Raw genomic sequence first — 26,533 nt, 5'->3', positions numbered from 1 at the left:
TAGATACTTCCATAGCATAATAAGTTGATGCATTTTTATGTTGTATCAAGCAACACTCCAATTAAATCTTGGTGTTAATGATTAAGAAAAAAGTACAGGCCATAACTTTCGTAGACACTCATTACCACAGAATAAAACATTTTCTGCATACTTTCCCCAGAAATAAATATCCTTAGAAATGATCAAAGTTGTTTGGTTCTTTTTGTTGTTAAAGTTGGTATTTAATAAAATGATTGAAATAAAGACATTATCAATTGGCATCAACATTCGGCTTCGTAAGAATGTTAAACATCGCTTTGCGTGACCATTTCCTTTAGATTATTGACAACTCATTCGATAAAAACGAAAAATGGTTCTGAATAAATTAATATTGTATTTGATTGTGTCCTTCCGCATTCTGATTATTTTTTTTATTGGAACTTAAAACTCCAGCATGATTAATGTATTTCTGTTATATACTTCTCTATTTATCTGACTAAAAACCACAATTTATTTCAGTCAAGTTTCATGGAACTAAATGACTTAATTTTTTGAATTGCGTTCAAGAAATCTGCGTTTTAACGACCTTTAGTGAAATAAGTCTTCGCAAGTACACAGTGAGATATCCGTTCTTACTTCATGATCAAACTATTTTGAGTTCGAATCCCACTGCTTGTGGTATTTTCCGCGTTTACCTTAGTGCTACGAGATACGTTAAAGTGTAAAGTTTGAATAATGAAATCTTTCAGTTTAAATATCTTACAAGGCCCTTTTCGACGTGAAAGCTCGTGGACAAAAATTTTTCTACCCGGACTTTACTTTGGGATTCATTTAAACATATCTTAATTAATCTAATTAGCTTTCTCGGTATTCCAAGTTCTGTAAGAACGTTGTATAATGTTTCTCTCCTAACCGAGTCGTACGCCTTTCTAAAATCAATAAATAGTTGATATACCGGGGTATTGTATTCCCACTTTTTTTTCGAGTATTTGGCGAATGGTAAAAATTTGGTCGATAGTTGATCGATTTCGTCTAAATCCGCACTGATAATCTCCAATAATTTCATCTGCGTATGGAGTCAGTCTTGCTAATAGAATATTTGAAAGGATTTTATAGGATGTTGACAGAAGAGAAATGCCTCGATAATTATTACAGTCAGTTTTGTCGCCTTTCTTGTGGATTGGAATAATGATTGACTCTTTCCACTCTTGTGGCAATTCTTCCTTGTTCCAGATAAGGAGAATGAGTTTGTGTATCTTGTTCCACAGTTTTTCGCCTCCAGCTAAAATTAACTCAGCCGGAATTTCATCTACATCCAGAGATTTGTATTTCTTTAATTTTTTTATAGTGATTGCTACTTCTGTTCATTTAGGTTCTGGAATATACGGTTCTGCGGTGTGTATCTCCTTTTCTCCACGCACACTAGTTTTTGGCTGCGTGTTCAGCAAATCGTCAAAGAAATCTTTCCATCTATTTAAGAGGCTATCCGTATCAGTGAGAACTGTCCCGTCAGATGTCTTTAATATATAAGCACGAGGTTGATAGCCTTTCTTAAATTCGTTGATTCCCTTATACATGTCCCGGATGTTTTTATTTTTACTATTACCTTCAAGTTCCTTAATTTTAGCTTTCAGAAAATCGCGTTTCTTCCGAATGAAATAACTACACAAAATTTCGCAGATATCAGGCGGGAAACTTCCAAAACTTTTAGAACAAAGAACTTCCCTGTTGGATATAAATATAATAACATCATTTATCTGCTTGATTATGTGAACACTATGTAAATTTAACTATAACATTATGCTTAATTCCTGTTTTGTGATAAAACAATATTTCATGAGAGTGAATGTTCGGGTTTATAAGCTTTGGACAACATGTAGAATTGAAAATAATCGGACAAAGAGTTGAGAGTTTAAATGACAAGTGAATAGCGTTACTATGTGATGTTTATTATATGTATTAGGTTGTGGATAATAAAACAATATTGTTCGTGTTAGGATTTGAGCCATTAGTGAGTAATGTGATTTTAAGAATGAGAGCCAAAGGTGGCTGAAGTTAAGATAAAGTATCAATTATTGTGATAATTGTGGAAGTTGTAGAACAATGTGTTACTACTAATAAGCTTGTAGAAGAGTACAGCTGTATGTATGTTACTGAAACTTAGTGGTTGTGATACGGTATAGTTAGGTACCAGAAGTATATGTGGATATTAAAGGTGGAGAGATAGACAAGTGAGGTTTTACATTCATTAGTAGTCGCTTGTAAAGTGAAATGGTTAATTAATAACAATCAGCATTTAAGTACATGGCGTAGGTCTTGAATAACCTAACAGTGAACAGGTTGAAACCAAAGAGTGAGCATCTCATTTGAGCTTCAGAGAATTCGTATTACTGAGACATCTCATCGACTTTGTTCGTAACATCATATCTGGAGTTCTGTGATTTTATACATTTTATTTAAATTACAGATTTATATCCATTATTCTATAATTAGCAATTCACACTTGAAAACAAGCACAAATTTAGGAGAACGACTGGGGATATGTTATCTCCTGTTATCCAAGAATTGTCCAGAGTATTAATACAAGTAATATGAAAGACCTCATCAGCAATCTTTCTTGTGATTCTCACACTTGTCCTCCTTATCAGGTAATTCTTGGTTTTATCCAATCCAAAACTTAGTCTTTATACTAGGACATTATAAATTCTTTTTGAACTTCACTTGGTCTTCAAATCATTCAAAATAGACCCAGTATAAAATGACGAAACCTCGGTGACATTTTTGTTTAAACGTTACGAAAAATATGCTAGTGTAGAAGGTCTCTTGCTGCCTGTATACACTTGGTCAAAGGAATCATGATGGCACTACGTTTGTGCAAAAACTTCTAATTGGAAACGCTTATTTGTTTTGGCAGCCCCACTCCTCTCCACAAAAGTAATGTCGGATATTCATAAATCGTCGCATATCTCATGGAACTATGTTGGCGTTATTGTTCAAATAATTTTCTGACAGAAATTATGTTTGTTCTTCTCAGGTTGAGTAATCTTTCGATGGTTTTACACAAGTTTCCTCTCCTTCCTGTCCTGAGACAAACTTATCATTTCCATTGTATTTTGCTTCAATATATATTGTATTATTTGCTCTATTATATTTTAATTGCAGTCTTCCTCTAGCTATTTATCCTTCTACCATTCCCTTCATAGTTAATTCCTCTATGTCACATAATATGCCCAATCTCTTATCTTTTCTTTCCAACACATTCTTCAGTTTATTTATCATTTCTATTAGTATTTCCAATACGAATTTCACTTCATACCTCAGTCACCCATCTGATTTTTAACATTCTTCTACAGCATCAAATTTCGAATACTTCCGTTCTCTCTTTTCCCCATTCTCTTAGAGCTGATACCTTCCACCCATATAATGACACACTCCATACAAATGATTTCATTACTCATTCTTAAGTTTCATATCTATGAATACGATTAAAGGCTTTTGTTTTTCCTTTCTTCGCCTGAACTATTCTGAATTTTTACTTCTTTGCACTTATTACCACCTGCTAGGTAACTCCTTAAGAAACAGAATCTTTGTATCTCTTCCACCAGGTGATCCCCATTTGTTCATTCTTTGCCACACTGTCAATATTATTTATATCATTGTTCTGTGACTTCTCTTCCTGACTGAGGAACATTTTGTATTCAGATGAAGCTTACAGAAATATCCTTGAACAGTTAAGAATTACGTAAATGTTTGATTATGTTTATCACTGAATGTCTTTCTAATACAGAAGTGAATTGTGTTGTGCTTATTTCGCCATTCTTTCTTTCTCAAAAAGTAAGCACAAAGGACATTGGTGATCATATGCTTATTATTTAATCATTCAATCATACTGACACTAATTTTTACAGTCATTCATTCAGATTATATTCGAGCCTCGCGACAGAGTTTTCATCTTGGGCGAGTTGAACATAGTATATAATATTATTGAGGTCTACTGCTTTTTTTTAATTTGCGCTCATTCACAAATATCTTACAAATTAAAACTACATGAAAGTGACTATGTTTGTGACTTTATAACTCTTGAACCAATTCGATCGATCTCGATCAAATTTTCAATAGAGATGAGGTTCGACCCTGGGATGGTTCCTATCACTTCGCTTTGACGGTGTAACTTAGGAGAGGAGGAGATATTTTGAAAATGATCGAAAATGACCGATATTAGTGTCGAATCCATAGTTTTCAGGATCGCTGAGATGAACAGTGACACTTCCGATGCCATTTAAATCCAACTTGAGTCCCACAACCTGGGGGAGGGGAGGGCGAAAATATTAAAATGATCGAAAATGACCTATATCAGAGAGCGCTTCAGTAATACTAAATAATGACTGAGTAAAGGAACTTACTGCTACTTATTTTTATTTTAACACAGCGGAACGGGTAATTGACACTAGTATCTACTAAATTTATTCTTTAATTCATATGCCCTTAAATCTACCAAATTGGTGTAAGTCTTCTCCGCTATATACTCTCACTAGAAACAACGAACTTTTCATTTAGTTACATGCTGGGGAATTCAGGTATTGAATCACTTGAAGTAAGAGTACGTCACGAGTTCTTAAATAAAATGAGACAGAAATATATAGGTGCTCTAGCGAGAGATCCTTTTTTCTATGAAAATCCCTTTCATTTTGGGCCTATCCTCCATAAATTATCCTCTAAAATGGTCATCGTCGCAAATCTGTCTTCAACACTGGGGAGGACGGGTAAGACCGTTGCATTTTTTTTAAAGCCATGTACAAAATATTTATGAAGTTGAAAAACGAAGGAAGTAGCTGAAACGAGCGAAGTAGCTGAAGTGGTAGAGCGTTGGCTTCGCATTCGGGAGGTCGTGGGTTCGATTCCCGCTGCCTACCATCCTGACTGGGGTTTTCCTCAGTCCTACCAGGCAAATGCCGGGATGGTACCTACTAAACAGGCCCTGACCGATACCTTCCCAAAATCCTTTCCATTGTTGTTGTTGGATATTCAGTGTAAAATGGCTTCTGAGCTGTAACTGGTGATTGTTAAATAAAATAAAAAAATAAAAATAAAATAAAATAAACAATGTTATGGAGGGTCAGGGGAGCTGAGTTGTTTTCAACATTGGAATGCGGACAGATTTAAGCCTTATTTTGGAGAGGGGGAAAGATGAGACTCATATCACTGTGATGAATCTGATTTCTGAGAAGACCCTGCTGTATACTATACAGGAAGGGGCATCAATTTCATTTCACTTTCCTTTGTAGCAGTCGGACACAAATAATTACATTTCTCCCCCCCCCCCCCCCGAAAAAACACATTTCCAATCGGATTTTTTGGGGGACAGTCTCCCCAGTTCCAAGATTGGAGGGATATGTTACCTCATCCCCTCAGATTTTTGCCAGTGAAAATGGTGCCACTAGTAGTCAATGGTTCCCATCTTCCTATCCACGATGTGTAGGGGTCCAATTCTCGCCGGAAGAGCCTTCAAATTTGAATTATTACGGTGGTTAGGATACCAACTTAACTGTACGTACACGTCTCATATAAGAGTTCCTCCGTGGCTAAGCGGTTAGCGTACGCGCCTTTGGCGTGGGAGGCCCGGATTCGATTCCCGGCGGGAGCTCATGTGATTCGGATTCCACGTTAATCAGTAGGTCCACGTCTCATATAACCTCGCTGCTGAACGGGATGTTAAACACAACAACAATGTCTCATATAGCCTCGGTGCTATCCACTATCCCTTTTCTTCCTACGTCCTTGGTGAAAACATATTTTTCCTTGTAAAGGTTATAAATTTTATTAAAAAGATTTTGTTACTAACAGCTTTGAAATGTTTCAACTATCTTTCTTCTCTTTAATTTCGATAATTAATTTTACGTTAGGAACTCACATCAGTTGTGGGCACCCTGTTTTCTCAGATTCGACATTTTGGCTAGTTTACCAATGACAACACAACCTGGATATCAATTGTATGTTTTAGTAGAGTCCTTAAACGTATTACCGGCACTGCATATGGACCTCTTTTTATCCTGAAACGGTTCATGTATGTGGTATGATCGTATAAAGGCAAAGGAGACAGTCAATGATGTGTGTACGTAAAAGGGTAAACAGAGAGCATGAGAGGGAATTCTGGGAGTAATAGCCTGATAACAACAACGTATAGCCTCATTCTGAAACCACAGCGCCATTGATCAATGCAGCGAGTGGTCACTCAGCGAATAATCCCATCCATTTATTCATCACACTACAAATTTGGCCATATGTGTCCTATTTTTCCCCCCTCTTCCCATGCTCCGTTCGTTTACAATCTGCTGCAATAATCAAAACCGTTTCTCCGTCCGTTCCATTTCTAGTCACGGCCAGTATAATGAGAGACAGAGAAAGAGAAAGGGTAAATAGTGAAATGATCTAGGATTTTTCCTTTTTTAAAATTCTGTAATAGTGTTATCTTTTCCTCTGAATTATTTCGCTTCTAAATTAACACATTTCCATATGTTTAGAAAGCTAATGGAGTTTGTATTTTGCATATCGTTTGTTCTTTTACGTTTTTCTGACATGTTGGACATAAATTTTCACTTTTTTTGTCAGTAATGTATTTATGAAAAATGTTCAAACTATAATAATAATAATAATAATAATAATAATAATAATAATAATAATAATAATAATAATAATAATAATAATAATAATAATAATTTCGTAAATGCTCTAAACTTCGGAATGGTTTCGTGACATGCTGCCAAAAACATATTTCCCAAGATAATCAGGGAACATTACAACAATAATACAGTAAATTTCGTAGTTGATACTGATCTGAGTGGAAGCTCAGTACGTTTCCCGCTTGCGTTAAGCTGTAGGTCGGTGTCGCATATAACGTCTCTGCTGACAAAGGGCACTAAACTTTCAATTTTATGCAATACTTCTAGTTAAATTTCCTTTAGCAGCTATTGTTAAGCGGTGATACAAAGATAAAAGCAGGAGCGAAACAGGTATCGAGAGTAATTGGTTTTATAGAGTCTACATTTTAAAGCTGATAATTTTCTTATGGTTAGTCAAAACCCCTGTTCTCTGTACTGTTACTTATGTTATACTAGTAGCAAATAATTTTGGCTAGAAATTATGGAAGCGACCAGATGAGGTGAAAACTTAATTGCTATTTTGGTTATGTACGGTATGTTATCATTAGAGCAACCCAAAAGCATGAAAAGCATAACAGCAATTTACACATGTGGTTGGTACCTTGAACATGGTTGTGCTTGTCTAAGAGTCCAGAAGAAACTAATTTTAAAAGCATAATTTTAGAAAATAAACCATAAAGCATAATTTAAAATATATGGCACAATTCTTGGAAAATTCTGTTTAACTGCAAGTTTAACATACTGTGTTAATATTTTTTTCAAACCATTATTTACGTTGCAAAATCATTGAGAACATAACAATGCAACAATGAAAAGCTTATTTTTGTTTCTGTAAACTTTTCGGTGAAATCCTTTGATGTGGAGAAAAGAACAAAGGAAAAGAAGAAGAAAACTTGCCGCCAACAATGAATAGTACAGAAGAACTCCACAATATATTGTTACGTGTATATATTTAACTTGAGCACTTTCTCTACTTTTTGGTGGCATCTTTTACTTCCCCTTTCTGTATGCACCTCTAAGGCGCACACAAGTGACAGAAAAAACTGACTCGAGTAAAACATATCTCTTTACAGTGCATTAAGTAGAAAGTTCACTAAATATGAAAGAAACTGGTTGCATAAAATATTAATAAATAGATCAAGATATTTAGAATATTTAATATATAGTAAATATTATACATTATACACGATTAATGTAAAACAATGATTGTAATTAACAATAAAGTTTGATAAATCATAATTTGGAAAAAAATAAAGCATAATATGGGTTGCTCTAATTATCATTGTTGAAGTTGCATTTAAGCTTATCTTGTCTCAGAAAGGTGTTTTGACAATGACGTCTCATCTCGGAAGAAGTCTGCGTGATCTCGTATTTTCTCGTAAAATTTATGTCTCCTTTCATCTCGTGGTAAGCTCTAGTCTATGTTATGTGGTATTATTATATTATTAATTGTTCTTGCTAAATATATTATCTATATTTATTCTCTTGAAAATTCAGAAACAGGGATTAAATCTTTGTTATCTCGTGGGTCAAAATAACTCATAATGGCTGTGACTTTTTCCAGAGTGTGCTTCATATTGTCGAAAGTGTACGGTGTATAAGAGGTAACATTTTTAAATTCCCAAAACAGTCTCAAAAGATAAATGTTTGCCTACCTAACACTAACGACTGCTATTAACTTCAAAGTTGTTTGGTTTTGAAGCATCGTCAGATGACTATGTCATTTCTTGGAACAATCTAAGAACATTACGCAACATGTTTGTTGCAGCGCACTGGATACACGTTAAATACTCTACGTACTTTTTAAAAACCTTTTAATCTTTAAAGCTGTCAAAAGTAGCTTGATGCTAAAAGTAAGAGGGATAAGCTGGTTTGTGAAGCTTAAAAACTTATTTTTGAAACAGAGATTCTTGAATTCTTAATACAACACGTTATTCACTCTGTTATCACGTGAACACAGAGTGAACTCGTGTGCATCCATCGCCTTCGCACTTATGGTTAGCGTGTGTGCAATTTTCAGTGGGGCACTTGGTTTGTTCCACGCTTGCGTTAAGCTGTAGGTCGATCTCTTATGCAATACCGATGCTAACAAAGGATGCTGAACTCTGAACTAACCAACAATCGACACTTGGAGGAGGTGGTGTGGTCCGACCACCTTTAACCCCAAAGACTCCAATTGACAGAATATCTCAATGAGGAGAGTAACTCTCGCTCCCATTGGGAATCAAACTCGAACGGATGGATGGTAGGTTGTCTCTAACCAATCGCGTCTAGGAATGTAGAAGAAGGTAAAGTATGGAGGAAAATGAAGATTCTTCTTAGTGTACCATATTAAGAAATTTTACTCTAAGAGGAGTTCACACAAGGGTTATGGCTCATGGAGATTCTTTAATTCAACTGAGCGATCTGACGCACATAGTTCTTAATGAGTTTGACTTTTACTGTTAGTGATTGATATGCTTATGCACAGCTTATCTTAGAAGATCAATCATCACAGTAGGTCTGTAGGCTGTTTCCTATTATATTGTCTCGTCTTCAAGAGAGATGAATACAGAACCACGTCACTGGCTTCATAAAACACTTGATGAGAATGATCATTTTTGATTATTGCTGTAATGAAATGTATTTGTAATGCAGTCAAGTGACCAATTTGATTTTAGTGCCACCTTGATCTAGTGTATTAGTTATGTGCAAATAAGCACAGAATGCAACGCAATCAATTGAATATACAGTAAAGATGACAAAGCACTCGTTGAGCGTTAATAACCCTGTCATGATTCGTCCTTTCACCTCAACTCCTAATTTGGTAATTGCTTCCGATCAACACGGATTTCCATTTCCTGTAACGTACTCACGGAAACCAATGCCTTAGCTGAGATACAAAGCGCTTTCAGGTGACGTCATTAGGGTGTTATAAAGATTATATTCCTGCTGATCATGAGGGCTGATGTACTCTCTAGAAGGGTGGACTTACTTGTAAAAGTTTTGTTTTTTTCAAAAGCTTTCAAATTTTATTTGAATGCTTTGTGCATTATTATTAGTTGTTGCACTCAAGCCTTTGGTTTGCTGTACACTAGTGGTTCTAGGGGTGATTCAGGAGCAATAGATTACTTAGGAGGCGTTATATATTTCATGAACTGTCACGCTTTTTTCTCATTATTGAACGAATCATATTACGTATTTCACAAATTATCGATTTTTTTTTTTTTTTTGCTTTTTACAAATAATAATAATAACTCTCTCTCAGTATGGCCTATTGAACCAGGAGGTTCAATTCCGCGTTCACAAAAGTTCTCCACTGACTTCCATCCTTATCCAACTGGATCCAGTTTCTACTTTACATTCCTATTTCTGCGAGATCCATCGTAATAGGGTCCTCCTATCTGCGTCTAGGTCTTCCTAATGGTCGTTTTCCTATTGGATTTTCAGTTAAGACTATGAAAGCCTTAATACTTTCTCCCACTTTGGCTACATGACCTGCCCAACTGAGTCTCCTAGATTTGATTACCCTAACAATGTTTGGTAAACAGTATAAACTATGCAGTTCTTCGTTATGTAGTTTCAGCCATTCCTCATTCCCGTTCCTCTTGGGTCCGAATATTCGTCTAAGGATCTTATTCTCAAATATTTTCAGCCTGCATTTTCCCCTCAGAGTAGGGGGACATGTTTCGAAACCATACAGAACAACAGGTATGATTATCGTTTTATATAATTTAAGCTTCAAATTCCTCGACAACAGTCGCGACAACAAAAGATTTTGAACTGAATAATAAATGTCAACTGTCCTTTTTTCAGTTGACATTTAACTTATTTGTGGATATGCTTTTGGTCTGTTGACACTGATCTTGGATGTTTCAAAGTATCTTCTTTGTCGAGAGTATTATTTGATATTTCGACGTATCCATAATTTGCAGTATTACGATTTTAGCAAGGAGGGAATCATTGTAATGTTCAATGAAGCTGTATTATCTTCTGTCTTAATCTTCTGTCAATGGAAATCAACCACTTCTGGTTTTAACGTTGATCGCTATACAGTGAAAATGGTAAAAGATAGCGAGAAGCGGTATTTTGAAATCAATTAGGCGTCTCAAGAATATATTTTATGTCCATTCTAATCTCTCTATTAAAACCCTAAGTAATAGGAATCAATTAGCAAACATCATTAACCAACTACAATAGTCTGCAGTGATGTTGGAGAGCTAATATTTCTGCTGCTTCTAGGTCATCGACTCTGTCCGAATCATCGAGTCGTCTGGGTATCTCGTTCACTGGATGAGACCAGGTCTGAGAAGCTAAGTCCAGAGGCGAATGACCCGGACAAAGTCGTGTCATAAGTGACCTGGTGATCCATGGCCCGTTCCATTAGTATCAATAAGAAAGTATTCTGCAAAATAATAATAATAATAATAGTAATATGCATGTATACTATATAGTGAGTTATTGAAGCTTTCATATTGTAAAAAAAAAACTTTTGGTTTGCTTTTGTTATATAAAAGCTTGCCTTCTTCTAGAGAAACTTGCTGGTTACACCGCTGTGAACTAAATAAGAATTCCTAAAATAACAATTAATACTACTAATTACTAATTTACTGAATTATTAATTTGCAGTATGTTGAGCTGAATTTTCTTTGCAGCTGAAGTTAAAAAGTTATGTCATTTCTCTCCCATCATTCTTTGCGAGGCGTCTGGCATTCTTTTTAACCATTCCCCCCGCGTTCTAAAGATTTATCTTCGGTTTCGCTGTTCGATCCTTCTTTGAAGTTCGACAGATGTGGTTGTGAGAGCATCTGACAGAATAGGAGATGAGGAATCAGCGATACCATCATCATCATCCTTTCTAGTTTTACTTTCTTTCTTTCTTTCTTTTGAAAGAATCCACAAGATAGGAGCCAATATCAAAAGAGGTTTGCATCGCCAGATACTTTCACCCGGAGGAGATTTTAACGTGAAAAGAATCGACCTAGAAGCAAAGCTAATAAAGATTAAAATACGCAAATTCTTAGAAATCCTGTCACAGGGATTCTCCAAAATTGTCTCTCTCCTTCACAGAAATGTTAGATACAAGTTTTCGTAGAAGAAAGAAAAAAGTTAATGTTATCAAAGTTAACTTTAAATAATAATAATTATCAATACAAAATAACACAACAATTCATTTCGTGCAGATTTAATATAGACCTACCAACAAAATCACATGTACAAAGTAATGATTCTTGAGATAAATACGTATATTTCAAATATCTTGAAAATAATCAGCCTTCCATCTAGCTTATATTTACTTTAGGGGTTCACAAGCAACAACACCTTAAAAGAACTTTTTTTTTTTAATATATCATCTTCTTAGACTACGTATAAGCTAAAATTATACGTATACGATTGGGTATAAACTAATCATTTTTTCTTAGCTTTGGTAGGTGTACATTAAGTTCGATTAAAGTTAAGTAACTATAGCTAAGATTAGGTTAGCGTCGACTAATTAAGGTCTACTTAGATTAACTTGATTTCTGCTATCCTAGAAGGTTAGATTTGCTCCAATGTGTTTAGGTTGAATTAACTTAGCTTTGCTTATTGTAATTTAGATTAGCTTCTGTTACATTCGAGCAGTATAATAACACGCTTAGAAATGATTTCGTGAAAATCCTTGCACTTCCTTGTTTCCTCTGAAATCTTGGTCACTGAGGTTAACATAGGAAAAAGAATAACAAAACATCGCAAAAGTGAGAGGGTCGAAATCACCAACTTCGTGCAATGAAAAACAAACACGTTGTCCTTACTTTTGGCCACTCAGCACACTGCAACAGTACAATTTGTGTGTGTGTTTTTTTTTTTTTTTTTTAGTCAAAGATTGCCAGATCCTATTGATTTTTCAAACACTAATGTCGTGAAAACATAAACTTCCTATGTGAAGTCTAAGGTGGAATATGCAGCGATAGTATGGGCTTCTAATAAATTACCGGTAATATATAAACAAAATCCAACACATTCAAAATAAATTTGTGCGCTTTTTGACATAAAGAAACAGAGACATATCCCAAATTTAAGAAGTACGAAGATCTTAGAAACAAATAGGTCTATCCATTGCAATCACTTGGGACCAAGAGAACTAATTTCATTTTATCTTTCTTACATAAAATAACTCATAGTGCTATCGATTCAGAATATTTGTTATCAGAAATCAAAATTCACGTCCCACATAGAGCAACGACACCTCATAATGGCATATTCCATCTCTTAGCACAAAGGACTAAATTGTATGTATCATCTGTCAGAAAAATGTTTATTGTATAATAAGATGTCGGAAGGGCACCCAGATATAGACATTTTTAGTTATAAACAAAATTTTCATTCTAAATAAATTGGCTGTATATCGTTCTGTGTGTATTTAACGTATAAGACATACATTTTTGGGGCCGCGGTGGCTCAGTGGTAGAGCGTTCACCTCTGGTGCTTGGGGTCCCAGGTACGATCCCAGCCCCCGCCAAGTGAACTTTGTGGTGGACAAACACCGTGTGCGTGGGTTTTCTCGGGGTTCTGCCGTTTCCTCCCACTTTCTTCATTCCACCATTTCACTCATTTCTCATAATCACCGTCTCCTTTAGCCTAACCGGCATAACCGTGGGACGTAAAAAAAAAGACATATATTTTGCTCTTATATTGTTATGTTATTATACAGGCTGTCTTATTAATGCGTACAAAAAATTAAGGGTAGATAGATTATGTCAAACAAAGAAAAAAATTGTCTTCAACTTTGGCCAAAAGACCATAGTTTCGGAGATATAGGGTGCCGAAAGGGAAAATGAAAATGGAGGGATAATGAACTTTAGAGATCTATATCTTCACTATGATAAACGATAGAGCAAAGGCGGTATGGTCAAGTCAAAGACATTGAATGTGCTCTATCCAAAAATGCTTATGCCGCAATTGTGAAACCCGTGCACAAGGGATTCCCCAAAGGAAGTAGGGAATCCTCGTCAATTTTCTTGAGAAAGAGAGGTCTAAATTAGCGTAGTTAGAAGACTATACAATCAGGAAACAGTAATTCGTTGTCGGCAATGTGATATCTTCAACGAATTCAACATGGCGCGGAATTTTGTAATTAGCTGTATGGGGTTGCATAACTACAACATCAGTAAGGGGTAAAAACATATACTTTAGTTACCATAAATGAGGGAGGCGGGCCATTCGAGGTGAATAGCAGCAGCACAGTGTGTGTATACCTGCAATAGAAATCGGCGTGGGAACATTGGCGTGAACCCGGAACCCTTTGCATCTGAGGTGTAGGCCTAAATGCTCCTCACTCTGCCACACCGTTACTTGATAACTTAACGCGTCGTATCATATATGCGGCAAATCGGAAACTCTAAAAAGCCTTTTCTCCGCTATATATGTCAATTGCGCTCTCCCAGTTTGTAATATTAACACTTAAGTATGCACTAATACCTTGCGAAAAATGGTCCCGAAGTTAATTTACCAAAGTCTGCTTTCTCCTTGTTAGATACATTGTACGCAGCCAGAGTTAACGATCTCATAGCAGCCAACATAATTTTACTTGACTTTTACAAAATTCCAGTATTATATGTTTTTACTTTCGTGTGACGATTAGTAAGTAGAAGGTATGATGATCGTGAAAAAATTTAATTTGAATTTTCAACAGATTTACACGTTTCATGGCCCCAACATACCGAAAAATATTTTTTAAAATTATCTATCCATTTTTTCGTCCTGATGTATGTACACTCGTCCAGAGGTCCTACCGTTCAACGTATTTACACCAAATTTAAGCCACATCCGTCTTCAACATTTAAATTCTGTGTTTGTATACCATGCCCGTCCTCTCCGTTTAGATGTAGTGTTTTTATGCCCTACTCGTTCTCAGCGTCTAAATGCTGTGTTTGTATACCACATCAGTCGTTTCTGTTAAGGTGCTGAGTTTGTAAACCACACCTGTCCTCAGTGGAACAATTGGTCGTGTGTTTATATACACCCTGTCTCTAAGGAGTTAAACTGAGATGCGAACCACTACTCAAGTTTTAATTCAATGCTTTGAAACAGCTAATACGGATTAAGAGCTTCTATTTAACGCTTCTATGGACCATAAACACTTTTAATTGAGGAGTTTGAATCAATAAGGGCGTAAGTTTGAAAGATGCAGTTGGAGAAAAACGATGTTGTCAATTTAAGTAGTGTTTTTTTTATTTCTTGCATAAAACAATGTAATATGCAACATTTTATTCCGATATTGAATTGAAATGATACCAGGAAGCTAAACAAGCATGGCAAAAGCCATAAATGCGTTTGATGCAAAAAGGGCGTAAACTCGCTTACGCCCTTATTACATCAAACTCGTCAATTTTATACCTCTGCCCTATGAAGTATTTGTGGAAAAAATGGCGTAATAGTTCAATAAGTTAATGCAGTTGTACTTGTGGAGCTCTATTGGCAATCGAGTATTAATATTATAAACGACATTAATATGTTCATGAAGCTTCCTACACTGAAATTACATTAATGGCCATTTATATTTTACTATTAAAAAATCGTGCAGCGTTTTACCAGTAGTAAAGTTACGCCAATTATGTTATTGTTGAACTGTACCGGTTCAATGGTTCATAACTTCTGTTGAACCAGTGTTTTCTCCAGCTTTCTCAATTTCGGAGGAAATCTAAAGCTCTAAGAGGGAAACCATATTCAGCACATACAAACTGTACTTTTATCTTCAAAATCTGGAGAAGGAATTCTGGAACTTTTGGAGGAAATACCCCTTCCCAGTAACTGTCTGGACAAAACACTGTATTCTCTAACGGACAAGCTGCGGGTTTTGTATTTCGTGTGTTTCTAAACTGTTATTGCAATTTATATGTATTTCTTTGTAATGTTCTTAATGAATTGATCCATGTATAAATTTGGCTATCGGCATATGTTAGATGCGTGTCTCCCGTTTTAGGCTCAACAAAAGGCGGCAACGTTACATATAACAAATATTTGTCTACTGTTAGATAATTATATGTATCTAATAAGAAAATTAAAAACTACACATAAGAAAATAATGCAATAAAATTAAAATATAATTGTTTCTTTTGTTTACTTTCAGTATTACACCCCAGCCAACCAGATTAGTGTTGATGGCGACCCTGTCCATAGTAACACCCATACTCAAGTATGATGGAGAAGTGGATGGCCGGGAGACCAACTTAACAAGTAAACAAACTAACGAACAAACAAACAAAACTGAAAATCAAGAGTTTGAGAACCTGGCCGGGAATTAAAAAAAATAAACTCGTCATTGAACTGAAGTAAATTTGTCCGAGTGTTTGCGTTTTAAAGAAAAAGGATTATTATTTTTACGGAGAGTTTCTCTTAAGACTATAAAAATAACATTCAATTACAAAGGCATGATTGTTCTCTTGTTATATTATCTTATTGTTAGTTCTTTTTATTTATCATAAATTCCTTATCCTCGTCAAGTTATCAATTGTAAACAACTTTCAGGAGGCCTCATCACGGCGAAATTAAAAAACCGCTAATTTTACAGTAATTATATGATATCTTCAAATAGATAAAAGATAATCGAAATGTGGAACAAGAGGGCCCTAGACAGTATTATTTTGCATGAGGTACCTTTATCACGAGTCACCTAGTAACTTTCAATTTGCAGTCATTTAGAAACGCGAAATTAAATACCGACTTTCGTAATGACTGGAAATCGAAAGCAGATAAGTGAGTCTTGATAACGACATCTCTTGCAAAATAATATTGTCTTGCGAGCACTTGTTCACTTTTCAATTATCCTTTATCTATTTGAACATATCACATAATTACTGTAAAATTAGCGGTATTTTAATTTCGCCGTGATGAGACCTCTTAATTAGTTTCATACATTCAATCAAAGGTGAGTACGATAAAGAGAATTCTTGATAATTTCAATAAATAAATTTAAGTCACTAATTAATTGAATTCATAAGAATATTCTATCTTTTGACGATTTTGTTTTAACAACACAAATAGACAACAGTCCAATATGGGAATTTTTTCACAGTGAGGTTTACAGTGACTTTCTAACAGCTGTAACTAAAATACGTACACAGTAAAAATCACAATGTCTTTTTAGCAACTGCAATAATACCTACCAACTAAAAAGTACAACAAATTTCTGTTATCTACAATAATTAGTACATCTTCACAGTATATATTACATCCATTTTGTAGCATTTACCATTGTAAGATGTACACATTAAAATTACAATGACCTTGTGGAAAATTGCCAAAATGTTTTAAATTTTAATAAAGCCTAACAAGAATAAAAACGTTCACATCAAAACAGTGTTCAAAACAGTTAAATCTTTTTCTCAGAGAGTTTTACTTACAAATTATTAAAAACTAATTACGTTTGCAATTATCATAAAACTGTAAAATAGGCAGAGAAGATGCGCTTCTTTATTGTAATATGTAGTATGAGTGAGTATAAAGACATTCTCAAAGACAAATAGGTTATTAAATCGAAATGTTCATTTTTCTAGCCCTGATTACTTAACTAAAATAAAATTAAAATCTAATCAAAGGAGAATTACTAATTTGACTTACGGTTTCAGTAATATATCATTGTCTTCATCAGATAGGTTACCAATCGTTAGATAGTTGCAGTAATGTGTCTGATGAAGGTAATAATATGTTACCGAAACTCTAACACAAATTAGTAAAATTTGGTTTGGTCAGATTGTATCTTTATTGCAGGCTATTCAATATTTGGTACATAACTGCACTGATATCTTCTCAACTGGCTTCCCACATAGCACACGGACGTCCACGGGACGTCCGAGACTGATCCGCAATAGACAACGGGACATCCCGGGATCATCCCAATTTGCTCCCGGGACATCCATAGGATCTCTGCGAGATATCCAGATGTCCGCTAATGTCTTGGAAAACGGAATACTCAACAGAACCTCAAAGAAATGTTTACTGGTAAATCGTAGGATAATGTGGTCCTAGGTATTCCCCTGGATTACCTGGGATCTCCTATCCCTTCCGGGAAGTTCCGTGGACATCCTACGTGGAAATCCTTTAGGACGTCCCATGCGGGACGTCCATCGGATGTCTACTCATTGTCCCGATAATCCTAGGAACTATATGAGATAATTGGGATCAAAAGGGAAGTCCTAGAGACGTCGTGTGCTATGTGCTTTAATGATACACTGGTTTATTATATAGTTAATTCTTAAAATTTTCACATATTGGTTTAGAAAATAACATATTGTTGTTTCAACTCAGAAGAGAAAAGCAGGGCATAATACTTGTATTTTACATACGACAATCTTTTGTATTTCATCTAATGGTAAATTTTGCTACCTTTACTACACATGTCTGAATTTCCCCCAATTTTATAGAAAAAGAACAGAGCATTAACATTGAAACTATGATACTCTTAATGGGTAAGAAATTTATAACAACACTGCAAACTGCATCAGGAACAATTTACAACACATTTTGAAGTAGCTTCTCCCATTTCTTGATACGATCTATGTGTTAATCAAATCATACAATGCGAGGCGTAGAATTATGTCTAAATTTAAGTGTTTACAGTAAATTAAACGAAGTCCTTGACGAGTTTTTGCGTTTTGTTTGACACATTTCTTTCCGCGATTATGGTTATTCATAAATCAGATTCATTTAAGACGTTGTTGTAGCCTGTCAATCAAATGTTCAGAGTTTTTAATTTTGTCTTACTTCTTAGCACAATGTATATAAAAACATGCCTTTATGTATGTTTGTTGTACAATACTCTCCGTAAAAAATTACCTTGTCAATGTAATTAATTTATGGTTATCTTAAACATGTTCGATTTTGCGAAGTGCATGGAACAAGTGATATAGTTTATAGTGTTATGAAAAAGAACACAAGAAACCTCAAATATAAATAAATTTTATTCACATCAACAGAAGAGGAAATATTATATGACAGAATAATACTGCATTGAATAAAATAATGTCAAACAAGAAATACTTATGTTTATCAATATTACAATCAAATATTGTGCGTGTGAAAACAGTGTTCTGTTCTTACTGCGTTTTGAGGTATGCTACACAAAACGCCATTTTGGATGTAGAAAAACGTAAAACAGTTTTGACATCGCTCACAAAACGGAAGTGAAATACTTAATATTGCAGTGAATTAAGTGGCGATACAACGTTGTAATATTCACATATTGTTTAAGCTATAACAATTAAAACAGTTAAGATATACAGATAAAACAGTGAAGTTCTACAGATGCTGTGAACTAATGATTTACAATGTTAGTGAAGCCATGAAGAAAGTGAATCTGTTGCGAATGAAACGAGACTAACCGTCATTGTATGGTATGAGTAAAAGTATCATCATTGATTCTTTACACTTGTTGAACAATACATCCCTTCCCATTACTCTCTTTAATGATGTTTCTCACTACTCCTGCAGCTTGCAGAATTATAATAGTCTTCAGTAGTAAGGTTTATGTGTATAAACAAAATACATAGTCGGTAATATGTCTGTTGTCCAATTTCAAGAAAAAAAATGCAAATGTCATAATACTACAGTTTGTTTCCAACCCTTGCACTGTTCGTAGTTTCGACAATGTTGTCTTAATTTACAATAGAATTATTCTAATGTGTTTCGAGAAAGAACAATTAAACATATCACTACCATAGGGAAAGATCATCAAAATACAATTTACAAATAGTTCTAATCAAAATTTGGAACCATCTTTCAGACAACTGAAAGAAGGTGAATACATAACCTAGTAGCAGAGAGAACTTTCAAACCACTTGGTGTAAGCTTAAATTGCAAGTCGGTCAAGCTTACATTCAGCTTGATTGGAAAATGTGCAAGCATGCCGCAAGCTGGATTCCAGTAACGAAGTTACATGGGAGCAATCTTGCATTTAGTGTTCCATTCAAGCTTGACGCAAGCGTTTTATAAGTCAAGTCAACAGCCAATGAACAGCCAGTGATATTATGACGCTCTACGAAGGGTCTCGAGCATCACTTGCAAGTACAACAAAAGGCAAATTGTAAGAAAGCATGCGTTTCAAGTGAAAGCGTAGAAAGCCAAAATCCAAGGGCGCGCCAACTGGCAGAAAGCTTCTTGCTACTAGGGTAGTTGCCAATTGCTGGGAGGTTTTCCATTTGAATGGAAATTTACTATAAAGAGAAAAAGGAAACTGTCTTATCAGTGCTACATTACAGGGAAATTTCAATGTAAGATTTTTTCAAGTATAATAAAACTGCGTAGTATGTAATTAATATTTAAATAACCTGTGATATAAATGTACAACTATAGTCATCAATATAATTTGCACAAATCATATATTTTCTTGTCTGGGTTTTATTGTATTTAAATTGGTTCTCCGCACCACTACTACACCAACAAAAAGTCTGGTTGAATCATAGCGTATTGCGCATTATTGACACCTGGTCAGACATAATGCACCTACGTAATTACGACTGTTTGTGAAAATATGAAAATCGTGGAAACTAGTATTTTGCATCCCAGAAGTATTAGGTAGGTGTGTGCAATTTCGCCACCCATCGCTAATGAGAAAATTTGATGGACGATGAGTCAAAACTCGTCATCATTTAGTCACCTAGTGAAAGCTAAGCACTGGTTAGTAAAAGGAACTAAGCAGAAGTGAAAAGTAATATTGTTTGTATTTGTTGTGAGGTTGATCTAATATTGTGAACTGGAAATTCTACTTGTGATGAGTTGTATTTTTTTTGTAAAGTAACTAACGCATAGTGAAAGTGCGTTACACACAATTGTGTAAACAATTAGGCTCTGCTTTGGTTTTAGTGTTTTCACCAAATTGTACAGGCAGAATACGTTGTTTGCAATTTTACAATGGTGGAAACAGATGACAAAAATGTAAACTATGATGTTTAATTATGTGTTTTGCTCATTTGTTTTAGAAGACAAAACTTTTAGAACTAAATCTCCAGGGAAAATTCTGTGAAATTATATCATGTTTTTGATAGGCAACTGATTATGAAAAAGGATTTCTGAACAGTTTCAATTAGTGTTTAAATTAGTGTTATATAATAACCAGAGATTGCAAAAACATTTTGAGAAAGGCTCAACAAATATGGATAATACATGATCAAATAGAAAGGTTTTTGACACGTTTTTCTAGTGTAAAGTGAGTTTTCTACGACTTAACGATTTTGAAATTTTCATTTGACTCAAGCTGTTTCTTTCCCACTATCCTTTCTTAGTACTTGTGTTTACTTCCGAGAGCCATTGGAATAATCTAGGCATCATATTTTCGCTATAAAGAGCCAAGAGCGATGCAAAAGACAATATGGTTACGAATGTGATAACAAATACTTTACATTTATTGAAAAATGAGTGGAATTAACTATTTCTATCGATTCATTTATAGCATTGGGTGAAGACTGTCAAGTATATGTGTGTGGATAGTGTGTGAATTATAAAATAATTTTGCACCAAAATTCATTCTTTTCTGTTACTTAAATAATACACTCGCAGACAATGTTGTACCTAGGTACTAAACTAGCGATTTTTTTACCCTGCCGGGAAATTTCGCTAGCTGCTAGATTTTTGTTTTTTATGTTTGAAATATATTAATTGATGATTTAGGGAAACACAATTTTAAAAAATGGATGTCGGAAGTATCAAGGTAACTAATGTAATCATTATCTTTATCATGTTAATGGACTAATAGTCGGGATCCATCATCTATTCAAGCTTTGAAGGTATGCTATTGCTGCTCTTAGGGATCTTCAATTAGTCTTACCGCAGGACAAGGGTACCCACAGGATGGTTTTAGGGCTAAGTTGAGCTCAGTAAATATTTGGGGATACAATTCTTCACTGACAATTGCATAATCAATGTGGACGAAGGAAATTTGGAGATAGAAGGGTAAATTTGAGGCATATAATGAAACATTTGGGAAGTTGTGCCCAATATTTTGAAGGAAATGGGTATCGTTGCCTTAAGATATTGTCTTTCTCTTTGTAGGCTCAAACTTTGACAAATTTATCTACCTAACGCAAATACATTTTGACAAAGGAAAATACATTTAATTGGACTTGAAGAAGTCATTAAAATATCTGATCATTTCAAAGGGAAAAAGAAACATCTGTTCACATATAACTCAATTAGCTGAATTTCTTTTGTTCACCAAGAGGATTTAGGTTTGTGAGAAACATTAAAAAGCTGTGTACCGTTCCTTAATATACGAAGTTTCATCGAAATGAATGGTGGTAACCTGGCTCGAGCTAAATGTGTTCCTTCGTTCCATTCTGTGTCTAAAATGAAATGTTTTCTTTTTATTTCCTTTTCCTCTACTGTTCTTAACATGTCATTGAACGTAGAATGTCTGCTTTACCTTCCTAAGTGTTCGTTTTCTCTCAGGTACTATGTGGTTTATGTTTACAGTGTACTTTAGAACCAATGGAGAATATTTTTTGCAATGTGTAGCAATGTAAGAGCAGATAATGTTTACATGCAATAGTTGATGATTCCACAGCTCTGAGGTAACTTTTCTCCGAGAAGGGGTATACATTTTGAATTGTCATTATCTATCTTATTATATACATTGGAATAAAAGTGAAATGATAAAAATGCAGTTTGAGGTACGTGCTAACTAGCTAAGTTTAAAAATTAATGTTAATCAATTCGGTCGCTTTTGTGGAGATGGGTCACCAAAGCAATATTAGAGTGATGTTATTAATATAGATTATCTAAAGGAAACAAGGATGACGCAAGTATTATAATACAGTATTACACAGAAAATAATCATGATTTTATTCTATTTGTGTTTGAGGTCTAATGTACTTTCTTGTTCAAAACTATTTGCTACAAACTTTACTTTAGAAGGCCATACTCCGGCAGCCGGACGCAGAAAATTCTATTACTTGGCTTCAAGCACAGATCTCAATTAGCTAACCAAGAAAATCAACATTTGTGTGTAAAAGATATTGCTAAAAATCTAAAATTTTCTAAAAAAAATTTCTAAATCTAAATCTAAATTTCTAAAAGTTTTGAATAAAACTGTATACGGACAATAGAAAATATGTAAGATGTTTAATTCACTTTACTTGTTTCTCTAATGTAACGTTAGATTGAATAGAAACGCAGATGAACTTGGGCATTGGCCGATAGCTCTCACATGAATTTATGTGTACCGTCACCGTGTACCACAATGCAATTCAAAGTGAAAGTTAATAGCAAAGATGAATATTTACGGTGTAAAACAGTTAACATTCGAAAATTAATGTTATAATTAAATTACACTTTTTACGTTAACTCTAACACACGAATGTGTTAGTAGTTATTCTGTCTCAATACTACTAATAATAACAAAGTTCACTTTTAAGTTTATCACGAAAATAAACAATACGAAACATAATTTCATTACCAAATATTTAAGTGTCTGTGAACCAAAGTGTAACTAAAGTGTCATATAGATGTATTTTATATTCACATTGTGCATTACCGTCAACAGATGTAAGAAATCAGTTTAATATAGAGTTCTACGGATGCAGAGTTTAGCATACTTCTGCGGAATATTTCAACTCCAGAACACTGATAATGATGGATTTAAACATGTTCGGATTTTAATCCAAGGAGAAGGTATTGACATCATTGCTGGCAAACAAGGCACTGTAAAATATACATTTTAATATTTCGAGCGTACGTTTCACTGTCTTTATGTTTGATTGGATTTTGAGTGTTACCAATGAATGGTGAACGGACTATAAGATATATGACAGGGATTCGAACCTGCAACAGGACAGACCATAGCTGTCTTCTATACTTCGTATTTTGATGGGTATCAATTTATAATTATACGTTACCTTGTGTGTTGATTTGTTCTATTTTGAATATTATTATTTGTAATATTTTCTCTCAAATTATGTTTAATATAGTTTGTAACTTGTTGTGTATTGGTTTATAGGGTAAATTAACCTATGTAACGAATTATATCAAATTACCGTTTTAGTTCTCTCTATTTTAAAGATTTGAATAGTTTGATACTTATAGTGGAAGTATTTAAAATAAAATTGGTTTTTAAGAAGTTTCAAGTATAGGGTGATTCTTTCGATATTAAACTCAAGAAAATTAAAAAAAAAACGCTTCATCAAAGTTATGAATGTATAATTATTAAATTTGGGTAAGAAACGTAAGACAGTGAGAAAGGAAAGGGAAAAATCGTAATATTATTTTACAATTACTGTCTTCGAGCACTGTGCTGCATATTGCTTTATCTTCACTGCCCTGTCACAGTGTTATGCGTTAATAAATGAGAAAGAATATACTTTAAAAAATCCGTTCTCCGGACAGCGGTACAAATATACGAAATCCCTGTGTTTACTACAGAAATCAGTACGGAGCATACGTTATCCACTTGCTACAAACTTTTCCTGCTTAGATGTTACATCATGCCGTTGCAGGATGTAAAACATCTAACAGTCTTCCGTATATTACATACATATACATATGTTTCATACGTCAGCTATATGTTACATACGTACATCTGCATGTGAGATCTGACCGGCTATATACAATTCTTTCGTTCGTACGGAAAATACGTTCATTTGGTATACTTGTAAGGAAAGTACTTATAAAAGATGCTTTTGCAGTTATACATTTGCTGTACCTTAAGTCAAGAAACTACTGCATTTACACGATTCCTACATTTTTACGTACACCACACACGTTTTTATCTCAGTGGAATATAACAGGGGAGCAGATATTTATTGTTTGTAACTGCTGAATGATTTTGAACAATGTCATTGTACATTTCTAAAAGGAAGTATCGTAGGTATAATTAGTGTTACCCATGAGACGAGATGAGAGGAGCAATAAAGTTAACTTGTGTCCTGTATCGCAAATTATGTAGTAGTCTTGTGTCTTTTCGATTCTCGAAAAGAAAACTTCGTTCATCTTTATTTGTAAATTCATGTAGAAAAATTTATCACCTGATTTTTCTTCTTATTTCATCTAGAAGTTATCAGAATCCCTCCGCGTTACGAGAAGTTCACGAAGAGTCTAATATAACAACATTTAATCATATTTGTTATTGGAGAATATCGTGTAATGACTTTCTCATCTTTAAACGCTGATGAATCCTCTTCATTATTGAGAAATACCTTTATCAATCTATAGTTCTTATATGATTTATGTAACAGAAAACAATGTTTGAGACATAAGACGTGGGTGAACTAGTATTGCTCACGAACCTTGAGAAAGTTTTAGTCTCATATCAGATTTGAAATGTGGTTTTTATCTCGTCTCTGGTTCCATTTTGAGTGAAGACATTTCTTGTCTTGTGAGTAAGACTAACAGGAAGATAGGAGCAATTAATGAGAATGTATTGCATCGCAATCTTAAAACGTAATGTTTAGCTCAGCCTGAATAGTGGTAGCAAACATTTCCAGCCATCTTGTCTAGTAAGAACAGGCTTCTCACAGAGCAAGGTACTTAGTCATTATGATTGCTCAAAATCTAATGCAAGGTCTTCGAAGCATTCGCATTTTCTTGGGTCTCGTACAGAAAGAATCACTCTGTATATCGAGGGTGGCCAACGAATTCATCATATTCTACTAGCCGGACCAGCAAGTCGTGAGAGGTACTTTGTGTCATATTGTCTGTATTAATCACTGTTATTGTATTGTGGTTCTCTCTGGCAGGTTAGTGAACAAATAAGCGACACTGAAGTAAAAAGTAACTTTCAAACCTAAAATTTTTGGTCACTATTGCTATATATATATTAATAATAATTAATAAGCAGGGGCACCCGAAGAAATTGTTTTGGGGGGCATCTCTATGGTTGCTGTATTACGTCTGTATTACTGGTATTTAATATACATGGTTTGCTATGTTATGTATACATTTTAATAGGAAAGAGCCCCATCCTGCCTCCCCTTCGGGCGCCCATGCTCATAAGATATTGAAGCATCCTAGCATGTTGTTGTTACCTCTCCTTTTGTTGTTGTTCATGCAAGGGTTTCACCTTCAAACACTGTCAAGCAATGCCAGTAGAAATTTTTTTAAAAAAGAAAAGGTTTTTAAGGACACAAAATCCATTGAAATGCAAAATCCATTAGTTGTAAAGGGTTGGAATCAACTGTACCGTAGCATTAGAGAAATTGTAAAATCATTATCGCTGTTTATTTTTAATCTCTTTTTCAGAAAAGAAAGAAACTTACCGTGAACTGTTTCAATGTTTCTCTTCCATAATAGTATGTGATTGTCATTCTACCGAAAGAAAAAAAATAACAAATTTGTAAATGAGTTTTTTTTTTCAGGAAAAGAAACTGAGTAACAACTTTCCATGACATGAAAAATGTTTCTCTGTTTGAAACATGAAATAGCTGACAAGGTGCTGTGTGATGTATATTAAATGGAAGAAAAAAAGAAATGGACATTTTTAACAAAACTAAGTTTTTTTGTTTTATTCACCCTTTCTTCCAAGAATAAATAAAGAAAACTTGAGTAAACAAACTCTTATTTAATCTTTTTATTACCCATTTTTGTTGTCTTATTTTATAAAGGCAACCAAGAACTTTCTGTCGCTTTTTCCCCTACCACCTTCGAACATCGATATGTCATCTAAGACGTACTTGGAACATCAAAAATAGTCCCCATCACCATCGACAACCTTTAGCCAACGTTCTGGAAGGCCATAGATTCCATCTCGGTACCACTTGATGGACCGTGAAGCAAAGAAGGAATCAAATTAATTTTGCACATCTACTAGGGATTTGAACTGGCATCCTCTAAGGTAGTTGTTCAAGAAATAGAACATGTGATAATCGGACGTTGCAATGTCTTATGAGTATGGCAGATACAAAAGTGTTTCCCATCCAAGGGCTTAGCGTTGCCCTGTAACTGGAGGATCCCTT

At 34.6% G+C, this 26,533-nt stretch overlaps 1 protein-coding gene across 3 annotated transcripts in view; it reads left to right on the top strand.

Annotated features, from left to right (window-relative positions):
• The window catches only part of LOC145662247 (glutamate receptor 1-like), a 1,126,308-nt gene extending 1,100,237 nt beyond the window's left edge, over nucleotides 1–26,071 (top strand). For all 3 annotated transcript variants that reach the window (XM_081727625.1, XM_081727624.1, XM_081727626.1), the window contains one exon: nucleotides 15,727–26,071. In XM_081727625.1, the coding sequence (XP_081583751.1) occupies nucleotides 15,727–15,798 (72 nt within the window). In that variant the 3' untranslated portion in view covers nucleotides 15,799–26,071. The remainder of the gene's footprint in view (nucleotides 1–15,726) is intronic.
• The last annotated feature ends 462 nt before the right edge of the window (nucleotides 26,072–26,533 follow it).

The sequence above is a fragment of the Thermobia domestica genome, chromosome 10, assembly GCF_964235325.1.
Source record: "Thermobia domestica chromosome 10, izTheDome1.hap1.1, whole genome shotgun sequence".
Taxonomy (NCBI): Eukaryota; Metazoa; Arthropoda; class Insecta; order Zygentoma; family Lepismatidae; genus Thermobia; species Thermobia domestica.
The sequence above is the reverse complement of the archived record's forward strand: the minus strand, read 5'-3'. Positions and strand labels throughout refer to the sequence as shown.